Consider the following 21,538-nt stretch of genomic DNA (forward strand, 5'->3'; position numbering starts at 1 on the left):
ATAGTTTGTTGTGTAAGCATCATTCAAACTGTGTAGTACAGACCAGAGAAGCCGGTGATCAATATTATGAACAACATCAACATACTAGTGTTAACATTAATGAGAATATTTTCACATGAAGAGCTGCCACATAGCTAATAAATTAGGGACTCTGACTGTGGTGGACTAGTGTTAAGTTAGAACCTTGGGTACAAATCTGATCAACTGATCTGAAATTTCTTGTAGCATTATGATGCGGGGTATAAAGGGGTTTAATGCCTCCATCTTTAGCTTTTATCCATCTCACTTCGGCTAGGTGGACAAAACCTAACACAGGATGCATAAAACCCTGTTCACTCCCCATCACAAAGCTATAACTGGCAATATCGTTAAGAATTATAACCACAGCAGCCATGAAGTAGTCTGTCTGAACTGCCACATGTCCAGTGACAAGTCTTACCTGGTGAGCCCTGACAATGAGACTGCAGTCAAACTTTTTCAGAAAGTCCTTGACAACATCCCCTCCAAATGTGTACGACACACCTCGATCATTCTCTCCCCAGCCAGTGATGTCCTACAACATGTATGTGGGACGTACTTAATGACACCAATGATCATCAAGTCCACATTTAACCAATAAAAAACAAACATGGTTGAGTGAGTGATTTTTTTCTTTGACATATCTTAGTCAAGTTTAATTTGGTAGCTGCTGACAGCTATCCAAATAAGTCAAAGTTTTCAAACTTGAGGAAAAGACATGGCTGATGTCTTTTACACAATATTCCAGCAATATTACGCCAGGGGACACCAGAAATAGGCTTCAGCATGACGTGTGAAGCAGTGTTCGCATTAACGCAGAAACATGCGTTTTTCACGCAAAAAAATAAACCACACAACAAATATTATGCCCACGTTTCGGATGCATAGATTCTGACCTACATAATTCTATAAAGTACCTTAAAACCGCAACATCTAGACAAACAATAAATTTTAACATGATTCAGGATTGTGCTGAAAATTTTATGCGCAAAAGATTAGGACTACATATTTATAATTTTATTTCTGCACACATTCATACAAAACCTACCGCGATCACTGGTGAACGCTTTAACAGGAAGAGTAAATGATAATGGAAGTAAACAGACATTTACTTTGACCTACAGACATAACACATAACAATGTCATCCAACACTATCACTTCTCAACACCCTACTTCCTCACCTCGTCAGGGTCTGACCACAGCAGATCACAAACGAGACCATGGTCTGGAACATCAATGGGACGTTCAATATCCTTGATCTGAAAGTAACAAAGAAAACTAGAACAGTGTAAATCAAATATTTGACATAAAGGAAATCTATAAATATAGTGCCTTAAGGCTAAGATGAAACAATTACACAGTAAAATAACTCATTTGCCAATGTTGGGGAATAGTGTAGAAGCCACCCACACTTGACAAATTCATGCTAGGTGAATGCAAACCTTTTTAATCATCCACTGTATCGTATCATCATCATACCAATATTTGTACAGCCAATATCCAAATCAGCTGCTCAAAGGTGCCTTGTTTTTCCCTCGCTCACAGGATGTCAATGTCAACAGCATGTCGTATTACTCAACTCGATGGGGAGCATACAACGCTTACTGCCAGTAGGCACATCAAGTTTATGTGGCTTTCATATCCTTACAAGGTACCCATACACAGCTAGGTGGACTGGGACACATCGGTGGACTGTATATGGAGATAGACACCAGAACTGCTATAGAAGACAATAGGAGATGGAAGATTGCTAACTGAAGTTGTGCAATTAGGAAGTTGATCCGTGAATGTGATCTTTGTACAGCCTTTCTTCAGACTGTATGCAGTGTCTACACACAGGTTTAAATAGTACATGACTTACTGACTTTGATTTAACATGGGTATAAAAAAGCAATATTATATTTCTGATTAAAACAGAATATTTGACAATGTCATGTTACAACATCTATGTGGACTTTCATCTCTAATGCTGCAGTTAACCTGTAAAAGTCAAACAGACAAGTCAAATGCATCAACAATGATGTCAAAGCAAAGTCTGTTCCATTGCCTAGCCACAAAGACTGCAAATGTCAGTGATTTCTGGACCTTTAAGAACTAATTACACTATATAGGGAAGATGGCAACTTCTTTATTCTATTAAGATGCGACAGTTCCATATAGATCTTCATAAACATGACAGATCAATGCTCATCAGATGATAATTGTGTACATCATGAAACTCCCAGCTCCTTACTGATCTTGACCTAAGTTGGCCATCATGGTCAGTAAATAATCTCTTTCATGTTCATGGTCCAATGCTGAGTAGCTGGATTTACCAAACAGAAGTCGTTTTTCATTATGATCAAAGACTGCAGAGCACATATCCAAGATATGGGTTCAGGATGAAGGGTGAAGACACCACGTTTATCTTCACCTTATACTACCTTCAAGTGAAATACTTCAATTTCATTGGGCAATGACACTTTAAGATTTTCCTTGTTACCCCTCTGAGGATGGTGAAAAAATATTACCTACTCTCCACCGAGAAGATCTATTGTTGACAATTGTATGACGTCATAATATGATGCATGCAGTGCCTGGAGTTTGAATGCCATTCGATTACCCATTTTTGAGAACACATTTATTACACCGACTTTCACTGCTTTATTTAAACTATTTTGTACATGTAATCATCTGCACACTCAACTTTAACAAAATTAACCATTTTTATTGCAGTTTTAAGCTTGTCAGAAAATGCTACACTGAGTTTAAAAATCCAAGGTAGAGGCCATTTTGCTGACATGTCATAATTTCATGATATTTAAATAATTATGCTCAATAAAGTCACTTTGCATAACCCACGAAGATGGCTAATGCTTCTTGGTAGGACAAACAAACACAGGTAGGCACTTTGTGAGTCAACATAAATATCAGAAATACATAGAAGATTTTGTTTTCGACATTCTGTTCATGAATTCAACAGTTAAACAGTTATGTTAAACTCTTCAACGCTTTCACGTCGATAACGTCCCCTGCTTGTCACATAATTATGCATGTAAAGGCTATATGCTTTTGATTTATATATTTATTTCAAATACTTAGTAGTAGAATAATATATAATTTCTAAAAGATGTTTGAGTACCTGCATGAGACATCCGATTTGCAGGATATCAACTTTTCCTCAGAAACAATACAACTGGATTTCTGCATTATACATAATGAATACAGTATTTCACATTTTTTACCATGACATGGATCAGCACACTGCCGCGTGAGCCACATTCACATCATCACTCAACCAAGCCCAGGCTGAGCAACACAGTTTTACAATAAAATCTTACATATAACCATTACCTTAACTTTGAGAGCTCATTATGTTCATGACTACAACCTGCACCTACCTGTTGTAGATCAGAGAGATCTGGAGATAATCCTCCATGCATACAGAATATAGTGCTCTCTACCACAGCAGCTGGAACACAGACAAGTAACCTCAAGATGACACAATACTAGTGATTCCAAAACTAATTTGTCTAAGACACAGTACTTACTACTTACTACTGGACGAGACAATCCAGTGATCAGCAGTATGGTCATCAATCTAAACAATTAGGATACATTAAAGTGACGTGTCAACCAAGTCAGCGAGTCGAGTTTGACCACCCGATCAACTTAGCTGCCTCTCATGACAAGCACTGGTTGCTGAAAAACAAGTCTAACCAAGATCCAAGAGTCCACAAAGTGGAATCTTGTCACCCACACTGAACACAATTGTCTCCATATTAATGACAACAGCTGTTAATTGCTTTACCAGTGCAGATAGGATCTGGAACAAACTAGCTAACATGTCAACCTAGCACTTTCTAACCTCAGATCACTAAAAGTAAAAAATGAATCTGAAGCAATGGAACAAAAAATGTTGATAGCAATACATATTTACAGAAGGCGGAAAATAAATCCTGATCACAGTCATTAACAGACATATATCAATACATCCGTTTTAATAATATTTATCATGGGCATCTGGACTAGCAGAAACTTCAAACAATGTTTACCTGTAAATATAATGCTTTTATGAACCATTCTGAATCAATAAATTACTGTTTAGTTACTTGCAGAATTTCTGCTTCATTCTGTCATGTCATCGTGGCTTTATTCTTTTGAAAAATATTAAGAAGATAAATACAGCTGATCATTATCCAAGACAATTACAGAGAAAAGAGTGACTGCTGTGGAACACAACAGTGAGCTCAGTAATGTTCTAGGAATTTAGCATTATACTATGAACATTGAATCTAAACCAGGCAAATAAGTGGTTGAATAGACGAGTAGCGACCCAGACCATTAGTGCATGGCCACATGGAATCAGGCAAGTCACAGAGATTGACCACCTAACTTGGACCAGCAACACAGCTTTTTTTAATCTTACTCTTGACTGGTGTATTGACAAATAAATTATCATTCCCTTGCCATGGTATTACTGGTATACTGATACACCACAAAATGCTTTTCAAACATCACCTATTTGATTTTTTCTTTCAACTGGTATATTTGTTAGAAAATATATGACGTCTTGCATAAATGTCTGTGGTTTTGACCTTCAAAAGCTTTCATTCATTATATGTTTTTGTCATTTTAAGCAATAGACAAACTGGCATGTTTTACATACCATACATCATAAAAAAAATGAAAAAAGTACATGGAACAATCCAACTTCATTTTGAGATTGCAGTTATAAGCATAACATACGTTGTTAGGGCCTCTGTATGTAGAAAAAGATTCACTGTCACTTTAGATCCCACCATATCACAACTATTATTGCAACAAATGAACCAACATCACAATTTTCAATACAATTTACTTGCCAATACACAGTCTTAGTCTGAACCTATCTTTCACCCATTTGGACAACATTCTCAAGTTTCTGAAGGCCAACACTAGTAAGCCATAGACAGCATGAACTGTATCTTGGTTTAGCATTTATGTCATGTTGAAAGTGCATTCATTAAAGGCAAATGACCATTAAAATCATTCAATACATCCAAGAACTACCTTGACAATCACATTATTTCTGAATTATCAGAAGACAACATTGTAAGAATTTTACAACACTATCCTATTTACTGCCTCATTGAACAATTCATTAATTATTTCACTCGTCATTATGAACAATGGTATATAATGCCTAGAAACTTTGGTGATGCTCACTGCTGCAAGCTTGTATTATTCTCTTGACTCAAATGTATGTTGACCCTAATGACATTTTCTTCTTGTTCTTGTTGATACATGCCAAGAAACACAATAACAGACTAATCAATTCTCATCAGGTCTGAACATTTTGAAACTCACAGTTCCACATTGACCTTGCCCTAAGCTGACGATCATGTTTAGCAAATCATCTGGTCTGTGTTCATGACATAAGGCTGAGAAGGATGATCAAAGATTTGGAATTTGATATCCAGATGCAGTTTGGTGGAAGATTCCCACACTGTGTCACTCAAGTAATGTTTCTCTGGAGAAAGTAATGCATTGTGATCAATTTTCGTGTATGTTGGTCATTGTGTAGTTCTTTTGCTAGAAAAGTATGGTTCAATACACAACAGGTGATGAAAATACACTCTAATGAAAATACACTCTTATTCTTTGAGCAACTCAAAGTGGTCCTCATCCCCCTCCAACAATGACACTGTTGACAGTCAATATGAATGCAAGGTGGTTTCAGTAATCTCAAAGAAATGTGAAACCCACTTAAGATTGACAAACACTAGAATAATTAGTAAGCATTACATTTTCTGGCCAGTAATGAACTCAAACTTGTTTTGGGTTTAGTAACTGCTCAAAAAGGGACTAATTTGTTTCTGACAGTGTTCAAAAACCAGAAGAAGCTTCCTTGATCATTATTATCTACTTGATATAACTTATAACCACATTTTATGAAGGAACAGAAACATACTGATATTATTATTCCACACCCCATTCCAGAAAGAAACCATATCAGGAGGGACTACATGGTGGAAGGATTGTAATAGAAAAGAGCAAAGCTATTATATAAGTGATTGTTAATAACGTTTAGCTTCATTTGAAAACTCGCAGTCACTGGGAAGTTCCCAAGGGAGTTATGATACCGTAGCAAATTTTGTGGCAGTATGCAAATACAACAGTGTAATGCACATAAATGCCCCAATAACAGCTTTGGTATCAGCATTATCTGTTCCCTTGCAAAGGAAGCTTTCAGAACTTCATCCTGTACTCTGCAAGATCAATAGTCTTTAGAAGCTCCACATGCAGGAAGCCAATATGTTTTACTCATTCATTATACAACATACTGCCAGGGGAAAAGAGCAGGCTTTTATACAAATTCTCATTTACCAAGCAAATTCTATACTCTTGGAAATAAAGCATTTTTCAATTAAACAAATTTACCTATAATAAGATAACGAACCTGGTTTTGAAGTCCTAGTGATCCATTTGTGACATAACATGATCTAGAGTACCACATTTGTTGTGTATGTCATCCATGTGAGTCATCAAAAAAAAAATAAGTGCCCACAGTGCTAAGAAAATCAACATTAATTTGGCATGATTTCAAAGAGCACATAACAACAAATGTTTGTCATTAATCGCCAGCACGCAAAGTCAGCCGCCTAACCCGCTCAGTCACTGCAACTTTCACTGGAAATTGAGGAAACTGCAGTAGCTAAGCAGGTTAGACGGCTGACTTTTTGTACTGGCGATTATGTGACAGACTCTGATGGTGAGGGTGCAAATACAGAATGGGACTCAACCCCAACAGTACTCAAATCTGTTCTTTACTAAGAAAGTGTAATCCCAAATATAACATACATAACAAATGTTTGTTTCAATGTACTTATGTTACCTTGATCAGAATTATTGTAAATATTATTGAGTAGAAGTGATCTGATTCCTAGTGCTTGTGAAGATGACTTGGAGACTGGTTTGATAGTTGGTCAGTGGGCACACTAGTGACAAACTTTGTCGTATACATGAAATATATATTCTTTCCTCTTTATATTTACTAACGGGATCGGGTTGTCAGATTCGCTTAACTGGTCAGCACATGATCATATCCCAACTGCATAGACCGAAGCTCATAATGTCAATCACTGGACTATCCTGTCCAGACTCAATTATTTACAGACCACTGCCATAGCATCCGAACATTGTGGAGTGCAGAGAGAGCAAAAAACAAGACTTTTCTAATTCAAGTGAGTGTGAGAGAGTGAGTTGACTCTTACACCGCTCTTGTCTATATTCCAGCAATATCATGGCTGGGGACACCAGAAATGGGCTTTTGTTGTACCTCTGAGGGGAATGAAACCGCGTGATGAGCCACTAGGTGGCCCTTATCTAATTCAGTTTTATTTAAAAAGCACATTCAACTTTATTCACTTAAATGTTGGTTCATTCATTCAATGTCTTGCTTCTAATTTGTAAAGATGGCCTTACATTATGACCAAATTATAGAAAATAAAATGACTCACAAAGTTCTAGGCAAATGAAGTTCAAAGTTTATCAAAACCAATTTAAAGATGATAAATCCAATCCCATGTATAAAAGACCTAAACTTTTCACTGATTCATATTTTAATGTTTTCTCCACCTGAAAGAAACACTGAGTTTACTGAAAATAGTTTTGAACTCAGGTTGATTTTCGTCCAGAAATAATAATTAACCAGCAAAAAGTGTAAGCAAGGCCCTTTAATACCCTTGATTGTGACTCCACATTTCAGATGAAGAACAGTTAATAATGATTACTCCTGACAAAATACAAGATCTGTATCAAACTTTGCACAACATATCCCGATAAACAACAAAGCCCTTGCCCAAATTTGACAACAATTTGGTAAGGAAGCAGTTGATCATAATATTATTGGTTGAACAAATATGGCATGGGATTTTAAAAAGCTACAAAAAGGCTTACCTATAGGTAAACAGTTGAAGCAATCTGTGAATGTTTTCCATAATTTAATGTTGTATCTTCTCTTGCATTCATCATAAAAGCCATATATTCTGAAATAAATATCATAAATGAGAAGTACTAAACTGATGTTCATTATTCACAAACCGAAATTTGTCAAAATAGTAAATACAGGGTTTTACCATCAACAGAAAATGCTGCAAGGGGCTTAGGAAACCATCAATAATTATTTTCAAATGTTCTAGAAGGAAATATAGGGGTTGTGTACAGTAATGAAATGGTATAGATACTGTCTTGTAAGATTTGATAATTATTTATATATACTGGACAAAAATAGTTAGGTATATCTGTAAATGTTTAAATCATGAATAACGGTGTATTTTTCATAGACACACTGATAAAATATCAGTCATAAAAATATCAATATCCCTAACTTATTTTGTCCACTATATATAACCTGAGGCCATACCATTAACCAAGATGCACCAAATGACAGATCATTTTTCATGTTCTGCCATTTTTTAGAACTATTACACCCCAGTGTGTTTTGACTAATATATGTTTAACCACTTTCCCCATATATGTGATTTTTTCATATGGCTTTACTTATGATTCCTTAAAAATAAACTGAAAGCTTTTCCAACATTGGACATTGAGAATATAGCGATTATTTTTTTACCAACCCTCATATTACATGGAGATTAACATATTTTACAAATCAAGAGCAGGGATGAACTAATGTGTTAAACCACGACTTGAAGAAATACAGGAGAGCCTGCTGTTTTCTGGCAAACCTAGTTAAACCACATAAAGCTCTGATCTAATATGAGCTGGTTATGATCTATACTGGCTACAACTGAAGGACATCTCCCTGAGAAATCTACCTGGAAAATAACTGTTCCTAAGCAACATTACTAAGAATGTCTGCACCAGAAAAGAAAACATGTAACATGTTCCATTAATGTATGTTTACAAGATTAGGCTCCTCTGTCACGAATACCAAAAGCATTAACTGGGATAACATGTACAGACATATTGTCAGACATACTTGTGAATCATGTTGAGCCTTGTTTTCAAACATTCTAAATGACAATTTATCATTTGTACAAGATCTGAAGTCTCATTAAAAAACATGATTGATGATCTCTTTTCCATGAATAACTGTATGAATAAATTTTTTAACATTTAACAATTCTTAGCAACTGAAAAAAAAAATACAAAGAATTGTATTGATTTTATGAGCAATTATTCCAAGATGCTGTACGTCAAGATTAGAAATCATGAAAACATACATGTCTAATGAAGTGGGAGTGTCACTACCACGAAACCAAGCAATAAAATCACCCCAGTCACTACAACCATAATCACATTACCATTAGCACCATTCATCAATGCACAAATCAATACCAACATTAATGGCCAATACACAACCAAACTGGAATAATCTGGTACCCAATAACACCACTTGAGTCACTATATACCAGTAATCTGATGTGATGAAAGTCATTATAGAGTGAGATAATCCTCTAATTCCGGGGATTACAACCCTGTAATTCTTTGCCCAGACTGATCATTACACAGAGGTTTATGTACTGAATAATCTTGCACTGAGAGCAAAACCTGGTAATATTGCCTACTTGATAATTGAGTGAATATCAGCAAGTCACACAACCCACCTGTCAAAACCACCTATGGTTTCTGGTATATGAAAGCTGCCAGAGATTAACTACATGTTCTGATATGTGATTATTCTGTGATGGCTATGGTCAATCAATAATCAATAATGGCACACAGATATTTAGTGAATAGTCTGAAAATGCCTCCTAACTGTAGGTGAATAATTCCCATCCCATATACACTGATGTGAAAACCAAATTGTTCAATTGTTAAAAATGATGTTTAGAAAAATATTCATGTGTCTAACGCTTAAACCTAACAATTGGGGTTTAACATGATAGATATGAGAGTCCAGTTTGTGGAAAAGAATATTATTAACAAACAAAACATTTGATATAAAATCAATGTCATAAATTTAATGAGCAGTCTGAAAAGAGCCAGAATCATATGAATTAAAAGTTCATGTCAGGGCGTACAGTTAAACTCTCATCGGCACCCATTAAAAATTAATATCTGGCCCCAGTCTAACAAAAATATAGGCATGTGCAAACATTCTAGCCATATTGTCACTGCTTCTTGAAATTGTACTTGAATACCATTTAGCATAAAACATCATCATAGCTTCAGGAGTGACATTATATATAACAATACTTATACATGATATGGCTTAAGGTCACGGAAAGTCAGTAGTTTGATAAGATTCCATTTAAAAAGCAAACTCAATATTCAGATAAGACTTATGTTCATTAAAAAAAACCAACTTTTTCTGAGATAATTAACACTAAATGCAAACACTAAATAAATAATTTACATCATATTTACATATTAAGAGCTTATGTCAAATACATTCATGCAGAACTGTCTGTGTAAAGGACAAACATGATCAGATTGAAATATTATGCGTCAATATGTGCCATTAACAACAGAGAAAGTCAGCTTCATGAGAGTACAAAAATTGACTATCACTAGAAATATGGCAAGTATGTCCCAGCTAACCACAGCACAAGCTTCAGTAAAACTACTAAAGTTAGGCCTAAAAAAAAAATTGTAGTTCCGATTACCCAACCAACCCTTGGATTCTGGTGCCCACCCTGTATTTTTTAAAACAGTATGAATAAAATAAGCTTTCAGATGCCATTGCTTTTTCCTGGCACAGACAGACATCAGCCATTCTGATAGAGAAAGTTGACATATGATGGTCGTAAGCTTGATTGAATAAACAATTACAAATTGATAAATGTGTTATTACTTTGTACTTAACATCTAAAAAATGTAAAAAGAAAATCAAACCTACCTACCCTAATCGACTGTTCATTATTTTTGGCTAGGGGGTTGATGATGATTTTATGGAGTTGCATGTGCAATGTGAATGAACACCCTCACCCCCTACCCCCAAATCAATGTACAAAGTAAGTGACCATATCCCTGCTTGTCATGTACAAAATAAATGACCCACCCTCGAGAACATGTGTACAAAATTGATGACTCCCCCTCTACCTCCCCAGAACAAAATGGGTGACCCCCCTTAAAATCATCATCACCACACATACACCCCAGCATAAATTATGAACAGTCCCTAATTCTTAAAGAGGTGCAATCAGAACTATAGCCTTTTTTTTCCATTTGGCCTTAGTTTCTATTTCAAGGTTGCACATAATCATAATGAGCAACTTCAGTTCTAGAGATTTTATGTGAGTCCTGAAGAATACATGAAGACATACCGATTGATAGATGCACATTCATGGTTCCCTCGTAGCAAAAAGAAGTTGTTTGGGTATTTGATCTTATATGCTAGTACCAAACATATAGTCTCAAGGGATCTTTTACCTCTGAAAATAGAAAATATAAAGAAAACATTTAATTATGCAAGCATTCAAGTTACCAGTAGTACACATTATTTATACATACAAACCTCAAAGAAATGCCAAAACAATTGCATTTTTTAGGTCCATTAATATTTAATAATAGTCAGTTGTTCATACTTAGTATTGTGTGCTGAAGTTGCTGCTTTGGTACATGCATTTACATGTCGGTACACGTGTTAGATTTTCAAATGATTTCTCACAACAGGGCATGAATTTTTCAGGACAGTTTACAAGAAGCAATAAGCCGTTAACACAATATAATGTTGAAGTGCAAGAGACTAATGAAATATACAGAAAAACTAGCATTTCTAAACAGTCTGATTAACCAGAACACTTAAAATGCTACAGATGTAATATACAGAGTACAATATTTCAGAATGACTAAACCTTTGCAATAGTTTAAATCAATAATGCCTCTTAAAACAATGTATACTGCATCAACAAATCCTGTTATATTTTCTGCTTTATCCATAATCTACTTCTTCTGACTCATATGATGTACTTCAGGAAAACATGTTGAACCTTTAAGTCAATGAATCAATCATGACTATTTTCAGACCAGTGGTATACAATCGTGGTTTAAATGGTATCCTGGCAACCCCTAAATTCCCCAAGGTTTGACAGAAAATAATTCAAATGTTTCACGAACCTGTCTACATAATCACCAAGGAAAAGATAATTTGCATCTGGGGGAAATCCACACTTGTCAAAGTGTCGCAGCAGGTCCTCATATTGGCCATGTATATCTCCACATATATTGACAGGTGAATCGAGTTCCAGCAGCATGGGCTGTTCCAAGAATATTCCTCGGGACAGTTGGCATAATTGGCGAATTTGGGTTTCAGGAAGTTGAACCTGCAATTAAAAATTCAACACTTGAAGTATTTTGCTACATGCAGTGAGTATAGCAAATGAACAAATCGTTAATGTTTCAAAACACATGCTTTTATGCAAAACGATCATGTGCCATCAAATATATTTACATTTTAAGATGACTGAAAAAGGACAAGATATCATACTATCAAAACCATGAAGACTTAACCACTTTTGTGTTGCGATTAACTCAAGTTACATTTGCATTTCTTGTTTACTTGTTTTGCAGGTCTTGATCAGTATCACTGGTGAAAACAAGATGAAGCACACACTCAAATGAAGCTCCACAGTGATCAGATTAAACAAGTAATTGTCAAGTACTTGTAAAATATTAATCTCAATGTCTACCTGTTTCCCTGGAGAGTCTCTGACAGACAGCAGCTGTTCAATGATAGAATCCACGTTTAGTTCCCTATTCATGATGGCCGACTTCAAGCTATGCTGTGACCAATCAGCCCGTTTTTAGTAATGTGCACGCCTGTGGGAATGAACAAAAGCAAGCGATCACACATGGGTTACACTAATATAATACCATCAACAACTTTCAATACAAAGCATTGCCATGTAGTATAAGCATTATTATACATGGCTAGACTTGCTGTAATACATAACCCTGCCACATACAGATGGTTTGACGTTGTTAGCTTAACAGGTTACTGGGACATAGCAAGTTACACTGAGTGTTGCTAGTACTCACCTATATATACTAACATCCCACTCAGGGTATTCATTACCTCTTATTGAATGCTATTTCTTCACAACTTTATTTTATGGATTGAATGGGAACTGGAAGTTTTTATGTGGGTTCAATAAACTTCCCTTGGGGCTTGCTGCTTGTTCTTATTCTATTGATGTATGTATCCAATATCTGGTGAATTCAAACACAATTACTGCCCTGACCATCCAGGCCCAGTAGGGCCTCCATTGATAACGGGGCAATTTTCAAGAGAGAGGCTAAAAACTGCATACTGAGTATTGAAAGTGGCAGTAATTCAACTGCAGTGTATGTGTGGACAACAGTGCTGTGACAGGTTGACAAAAGCTGTGTTGACAATGTGCAACTGAGATATTCAGAAACCCAGCAACAACCACCACACTTGTCTCCATTAGCTCAACTATAAGCTATACTAACAGCGTGTCAACGTCTGAGTTGATGTTGGACTTAACATCATATGTATCAGTCACTTTCAGTCATAAATATAAACACCTTTCCTGTGAGGTCATATGTCTATCATAAATGAGGCAATGAAAAATAGAGTTAAGATGAAAGGGAAATGCAACCATGACATGACAACACTGCTTAAAGTCTGACTGGTTAAAAAATTACGATTAATAGTTTTCTAAAAATAGACATTTGCATTATTCTTATAACTAATCTGAACTGATCGTGAAATCCCACTAGGCATAGTTCACAGTGTTGATCACTGAAAGAGGTAATTAGGATCTAAAAATGACATTCTATGTTTTACATGCCCCAATCTACATGTATTTTTTGTATGAAATTCAATAAGGTCATCATTATTAATTAATTCCTGACAGATTATGTTTTATTCACATCTAAGTAATACAACATATACATGTTACTCCAGCTATAAATAAAATCACAGCATTCAGTATTTGTCAGTGTTTGAAATTAAGTGGAGTTTTCAGGTCCCATTGTTTGTGCCTATGTACACTGGCCCAAAAAAGAAACGCATAGGTGAAAATCCAATGTTATGAGAGATAATTTATTAACTTAAATTGCACAAAAAGTAATGGAACTTGAGCAATGATAATTCACACGGGTATTAACAAATGTGTGTCAAGACATATACAATCATTCACAGTGGTATTAAGCGTCTCTATTTTCCATGGCATAGTGAGAAAGTCAGTATCTGGTGTGACCACCACGGGCATCAATCACTGCTCTGCATCGCCTGGGCATTGACTGTATAAGACGTCGTATCCGCCTTTGTGGGATTCTTCTCCACTCATCTCGCAACGCATTCACCAACTGTAGACGTGTCTGTGGCTGCGGCTGTCGACGTCGTAACCGTTTACCCAATTGGTCTCATAAATGTTCAATTGGGTTCAAATCCGGCGATTTTGAGGGCCATGGAAGAACTGTAATGTTGTTGTTGGCAAGGAAATCCGTGGTAATGCGTGCTGTGTGCGGTCATGCATTGTCGTGCTGGAAAATTTCCCTTCTAGCGTCAATTGCAGGAACAACATGACGGTTCAGAATTTCATCCCGGTAGCGTACAGCATTGAGATTCCCTTGCACATGCACCAACTGTGTCCTGCCGTTCATAGATATGCCTCCCCACATCATCACACCTCCACCACCGTGTCTGTTGACCTCACGAACGCACTGTCGAGCATATCTCTCATTTCGACGTCTGTAAACACGCATCCTTCCATCATGTCTGTACAGCAGAAAACGTGACTCATCGCTGAACCAGATCCTCCTCAAATTCAAGAGGTTCCATGCCCGAACGTTCCTGCACCACTGAAGACGTGCACGACGGTGATGGGGATGCAGAACAGGTCCTGCATGAGGTCGCATAGGTCGAATTCCATGCTCTCTTAGGCGATTCCTGATGGTTTGTGGAGAGACTCTACGCAGCCCAGGAACGTGATCAGCGGTATACGTAGCAGTGACGGCCCGATTACGCAGATGAAGCACCCGGATGTAGCGGTCTTGTGCTGGAGTTGTCACCCTTGGTCTCCCACTCCTTGGACGGTCTCTGGTCGAGTTGTGTTGCGTGTATCGTTGCCAGAGACGGGAAATCGTGCTCTGCCTCACATTCAGACGTCTGGCAACTGATGACTGACTTTCCCCAGCTTCCAGACGTCCAATGGCTCTATTTCTGTTTTCTTCATTTAACCTTGGCATTTTTCGCGTCGCATAGAAAGAAATTCGAAGAATGAATCGCAACAGGACCTGTCCCCTTTTATAGCCATCATAATCAAGATTGAGATCCTGCATTTGCACGTGCATAATGCTTTCAGATTTTCCCACGTGCAGATTATACAAAGCGTTTTCAAGGTGCTGTGGTGTGGCGAATAATCACCAGAGGTTGTGTTTGTTTCTCTGTTTTGGTTGTATTGACTATAAAAACACTTAATATTTACATTAATTGTCATTCCATTCCATATTTTCCGAAAAAATCTACTTTAAAAATGAGATTTCAGCTATGCGTTTCTTTTTTGGGTCAGTGTAATTTGAGCTCCTAGAATTTTACTCTACTTTACAAAATGATAAGGGCCTATCAACTTTAACACTTAATTTCAAATACTAAAATCCTTAATGTATTGCGTGTGTAACCCTTCATAAATATCTAATGGTTACGGCACCACGAAGGTTTGCAATGGGACCAATATCCTGACAATCATGCTTTTCTTACTACATCATACCTAGATAACTTCTTCCTCATTAGATTACTTTTGCTATTCTGAATCTGAGTCTTCTGCAGACTCCATGATATACATTTGGTCAAAAAGGAGGTCTGCAGATAACAATGACAATTAGCTTCAAACAAATGCAATTATTTTACCATTATCATCCAGACGAGTTGACAGGACAGTGGATATGAGATTCCACATTTACAGAGGGCAAAACTGGGCTTTTATATTGTCTATGGACAAGCTACTATTTTCATAACTAATCTTTGATAAAGGTCTTTATTTTTTCCATCATAATTCACATTCTTCATTGTATGGCTTTTTGCGGGTTTTTAAAGTCACCTATTATTTACACCAACTACGCATTGAAAAATAATTGCTGCGTACCATTTACGCATTTAAAATGTTAAACACGCAAAAAGTTTAAAGCATATGTATGCAAAATATATTCATAAAAATTGCATGCGTAACGAAAAAGATTTTGATTGCTATGAAGTTGTACTGTTAGTATAAGGCTAGTGTTGTACTGTCACTATAGGATGAGTGATTTTTTATGAAATCATTTTCATTATACTTGAGTTGGTTTTGATAACGTATGGCATAAGGCAGCACATACCTGATTAGTAAACTTACTCAATAACAAATAGTTGGGTGAGTAAAATCAGTGAAATACCCACACATTTGAAAGCAGTGGCTAACAGAAAACGAAATAACCTCTAAATATTCATATTACCACTCCAAAAAACACAATTGGTACAGTACCCACATAAGCTGAATCTTATCTGGAGCTCTGGTGCAAGCTACGTAAGCCATTAACAGAACAGTGTTATTCCAGAGTTCCAACTTTTAGCATACTTCTACTGCCATCCTCTATTGCCCTTATTATTAAACATTATAAGACACCTATACAGGTATTTACAGGACGTGAATTCCTGTGTTCTATATGCATAATTTTTTTTTAACAGTGGATTCAACAATATTTATTAGCGCATCCACATAGATGCAAATACAGTCAAAATACATTTTGTAAAAATTTTGATCAAGTAACAAGAATTATCTGCTACTAACTGGGTTATGGTATCATTTGCAATTTAACTGTTCTCACAGTGTGACAATTATTATACACAATACAACAACAGTAACTGAAAAACAATAACATTAGAAAATAGTATTAATAATAATATTTAAGTGATTGGGACCCCCATCTTGTAGTCCAGAACCCTGGGAAGATTAGGAGTATGAGTCCTAGGGACCTCAAATATAGGACTCTAGGAAAATCCCTGCCTGTAGTTTCAAGTACAGGGTCTTTATGTTATGGGTTCAGGATATTTTTGGATTAAAGTTCACTTTGCCTTAAACACACTTCCTTGGTATTTTTGAAGAAAACAAAACACTCAGGAAATTAGTTCATTCAAGTATTCAATGTTTTCCCTTTGGTACTGACCCTAGTACAACTTTCAGCAAAACTAACTCAGTCAGTTAGGATTTATGCAGTCAGTGCATAAAACTTTTGAGTCCACTATTCTGAACTTGGTCCTGAATAATTTTTTTCAGAACTTCTCAAGTTACCATATGGAGTTATTTTAGCTGATCATAGCTAGACCGATCAGAATTTTATCAGACCAAGGACTTGCGACTGCTGACTAAAGTGGTTATGTTGTGGTCATGGCAATGGATGCTGATTTCTAAAGCTGAGTACATTCTTATAATATAAATCGATATTGTGCAAACTTCGCATTTTAGTAGTTACTTTTCAGGATTCTTAATCAACATAAGTCACAATAGTCATAACAAACACAAACAGTCAACTCACTGACCCAATTTGTGATCAAAACACATAAAATGCCAAACTAAACATTCACCAGATTACATTACATTTGGAAACAATATGACTGAGCACTGGCCGCAAGTAATAGCTTTATGGTTGAAGTGTAAATGTCAAAGCAGGGCCCAAATTTAAAACACTGCAAGAAGCAGCCAATGACATAAGGGGGTTCCAAATAAAAATAAATCAAACAAGGCCAAGACTCAAGCTACGTTTTGAAATCTGGTATCTCAGTAAATTCCTATTGTCTTCTGCTAACAGCTGACATATATAGTTGCTGCAGGGTTAAAGAATATTTACACCCATGTTTGTCAGCTTTAACATCACAAATCAAATCAATTAGTATTAGTTACTAAGCTGCAAATAATCTATGTATCAGCATATGAGCGGATTGACCCAGACACTTTCAATTTATCAGTCCTCAGGACATTCAGTGTTGACAGCTGCGGTTCCATGGAATGAAAATGGATGTGGGGAGCAGCCAAGGCCAAGGGTGAACACTGCAGCCATTTACACGAGCATTTTTGGTACTATGTTGTGACTTCCTCATTTGAATCACTCCTAAGTGAAAGAGTTAAGTTATGATCAACGCCACATAACTTTTTTCATAATCTGAACAGAAATATCTACTTACTGGGAATCATACAATTGAAACATTTTCAATCATTCCAATGTGCATTCACTTTGGCACCCTATTAGACTTACAGTAGATACCACTAACACATACAATACACACGGGCTGCAACATTTTGCTTCAACAGGGTGTAGTATCACCTACATGTATTGAATACAGTTGTGGGGTTATTGATGTGGAATCCTCTAGTTTTTTAATCTTGGGAACCACACATTTTGTAACTTTAAATAATGGGACAATTAGTAAGTCTCAAAACAACCTCACATTTCACACTTAATTATGAACACCGATGGCTGTGGACATTTAAGAAATTATCTGTCTGTGAAGCGTTTCCACAACCTTAATAATCCATGTCAGGTTGGTTTGGACAAAAAGATTGATAATTGGACACATTTTCAACAGGAAAATTATTCACAATTGTCAATATGAAAATCAAGTCATCAGTAATACCGGGGTGGAAATAATTGCCCTAAGTCCCAATCCAGTGTTTTTCTTCAGTAAGGCAGACAAATTTGTATATCACACTGTACCTGTGTCCAGTTGACATTCTAAACTTCATTATGTTGCTTATTTAACAAATCAAGTGCTTCTACATGTGTCATTGTACCAGTTCACCAGAAATGTTAAAGTTACTTACCCTTTTGTAATACCATCCATAAACTACTGTGATGCAGCAAAGTTGAAATTACATAATCAATACACAAACTTATGTCCTTATTCATGGGTCACTTCCAAATTATATCAAAAACAATGTTTTTATTTGTAATTGATGCATAAATATGTTACAACACAGCAGTGATGTAAAATATGCTAATTTCTTTCAGTTAATAGTTCAATATTTATCAATAATCCATCAATATAATAGTTAATACTTGCTAATCTATAAAGATCTATATTCAAAGTAAGCCCTACCAGGATGCACAGACACGATGAACTTGGTCATGCATTGTAACCAGCCACTCCCCATTGTTTACAGGTCTATCACCCAGCCAGAGACATTGAGTAGAGTCAATTTACCATTAAATCTAAATGGCATGGCAAAACATTCTGTCATGGTAATTACACACCGGCTTAGATTTATTGACAAATAACACTTAAATGTCCATACTTTGTGTCTGTTCAGATGGCACAACAGTGTAAGAAACTAGTATGTTGCCACAATAGTAATGTAAGGACAATAAGAAATTACAGGTGGATTGTTGCGCTGGTGTGAGACTCTAGTTTTGTTTCACAACACCAAGAAGTATGCTTGAGGACTACTAAAGTTGTCTGCAATCAGATTGTTTTGGGTTCTTTTATTAAAGGGGCAGGGCTTGGTAAACTGGAGGTTCCAACAAGTTTGATTGATGCAAACACATCACTGCATTCAAACTAAAGTTGTGTATGGTTCTTTTTAATATCAATGCTGATATTGAGTTGTAACAAGGTAACAGAAAAAATGTCGTGACTCAGGATGTATTGGAACATTTGCTGAATACATAAAGAAGATTAGAGCATCTACCATTGCATAGTCTATCATTAGGGTTGGGTAGGTACTCATAATCACTATTATTTTTGGACCTAATTGGAAAGATTTTCAATTAGATGATGATAATGACAGGAGACAAAATTAGGTGTCTGAGAACTCTTTGCTAACATTTATACGATCTAGATCTGCTAACATGTTTGAGAAAGATCAAATGAAAACTGAGAATAGTTGTGGCTTGCCTTCAAAATTGCCAAAGATCTGACGAAAAAAAAGACATTAATAAGCATGTAAAATGCTGAAAGTCAATAGGCCCAACATTCCCATTACACAATTATCCTCCCAATCACAGAACGTGGGGACGTGTCGAGGAACCCTTCTTGGATATTGTTAGCACAAGTTAAAACAGTGTCCCTGTTGTCGATATAATACTTGGAATTCATTTTGGTAACTCTTGAGACAAATATTGGGGATATTACAAACACGCAAATACATGTAGAAAAAGGAACCCATTTCCAGATAACTAAAAAAAGAATATTTTTGTCACTTAATTTACTGTGCAATGTTTCCCTGCTCACTGTGTTCATCGTTTATCATACTGGCGCAAATGCATGTTGGACATCAAAATTCAAGATAAAAATATGCACAAGGTGACATGATAATTATTTTTGTGCTCGGTTTTGAGAGTTGTTATACGGACTGTCAGGTCAGATTCGCTTTTAAAAACAATATTTACCAAGTTAATATCACACTAGACATAGAATAATACAGATATTAACATAAACAGTGCCGTTAGCTGTCTCTCACGTGAAGTATGAAGTGACAACCCGATGACCTGTCAGTGCGAGAGTCAAGAGAAGAGGCGTCTGCTACGACAGTCAACTTGATGAGTTCAATCCACTTGATCTTGTCACATCCTGAGTTATCTAGAGATGGACAGGCATATCGTGGAGCATGTGTATCCCATAATGACATTACCTGCCACACACCAATCACAAAATGAATGAAATTTCACAAACCATTGGTAAATCATGTCAATCGCACTAGTATCCACTCCTCCGATTCCGCGCCATGATGAGATTCTGACATTAGTCACGTGATGGTTGCCACTAGCAACTCTTTTCGCGTTCAACGCACCGACCTCTTTTCATCATTCCAACTCCCGAAATGACTCTCATTTTCATGTAATCATGAATGGGACAGAGCCAAATAACGCCATTGATTTATCTAGCCCGTGCCAGTCCTCCCAAGGACTTCCATTAAAAATACATGATCACATTTTCTTTGTCTCGGATTAATTAAATACCCGCGCGCGACAGTATTATACCAACCGCCGTGTGACTAGTTGCAGACAGTTAGGTTTACGTTTCCGGATTTGCCGTCATTCAGCATAAGTGTGTATGTTTCAGCATTAGATTTATGCAGAAGCAATACTTGCCTTGTATGTACCGTGACATGGTCAGTGTACACTGATATTTTTTATTTACTTATTTCAATGAAAGGGTGGTTGAACATAGAGAATTTTCAGGGTTTTATCTTCTTTTTGTTCTTTCAGAACATGGTAAAAATTCATCACCAGCTTAAATGGATGATGAGACCCGAAAAAACCTGAAACGTACTCAAGAATGAAACGAAGATAAAACCCTGAATATTCTCCATGTTCATGAAACAGCGTCTCCCAACTTACCAGTCAAGCATCTGAAACGGTGGCTAATTCATTTTTAGTCATATAGAGCATGTCTACACAAAATACTTTCTGTCAAATATATGGAATGAACTGAGTTGAGTTTTACGTCACATCGGCATTTTATCAACCTGTCAAATAGCAATCGAATGTCACGGAAACATCAGACTGTCAATCAGTCAAACAATCAGTTATATTGCTGAGGTTATTTCTTTTAAATTATTTCTTACAGTTATTCAGTCAGTTTTGTTTTTC

The 21,538-nt window shown here is 36.4% G+C and overlaps 1 protein-coding gene across 1 annotated transcript in view; it reads right to left on the minus strand.

The window, feature by feature from the left end:
- LOC137284730 (uncharacterized) overlaps positions 1-20,701 on the minus strand; it is a 28,078-nt gene extending 7,377 nt beyond the window's left edge. The window contains exons 1-8 of the mRNA XM_067816650.1: positions 20,619-20,701; positions 12,640-12,769; positions 12,068-12,273; positions 11,275-11,382; positions 7,940-8,028; positions 3,400-3,470; positions 1,201-1,278; positions 440-553 (exon numbers count right to left, since the gene is read on the minus strand). Of these exons, the coding sequence (XP_067672751.1) occupies positions 440-553; positions 1,201-1,278; positions 3,400-3,470; positions 7,940-8,028; positions 11,275-11,382; positions 12,068-12,273; positions 12,640-12,711 (738 nt within the window). The 5' untranslated portion in view covers positions 12,712-12,769; positions 20,619-20,701. The remainder of the gene's footprint in view (positions 1-439; positions 554-1,200; positions 1,279-3,399; positions 3,471-7,939; positions 8,029-11,274; positions 11,383-12,067; positions 12,274-12,639; positions 12,770-20,618) is intronic.
- Between the last annotated feature and the right edge of the window lie 837 nt (positions 20,702-21,538).

This window comes from Haliotis asinina, chromosome 5 (assembly GCF_037392515.1).
Source record: "Haliotis asinina isolate JCU_RB_2024 chromosome 5, JCU_Hal_asi_v2, whole genome shotgun sequence".
NCBI lineage: Eukaryota > Metazoa > Mollusca > Gastropoda > Lepetellida > Haliotidae > Haliotis > Haliotis asinina.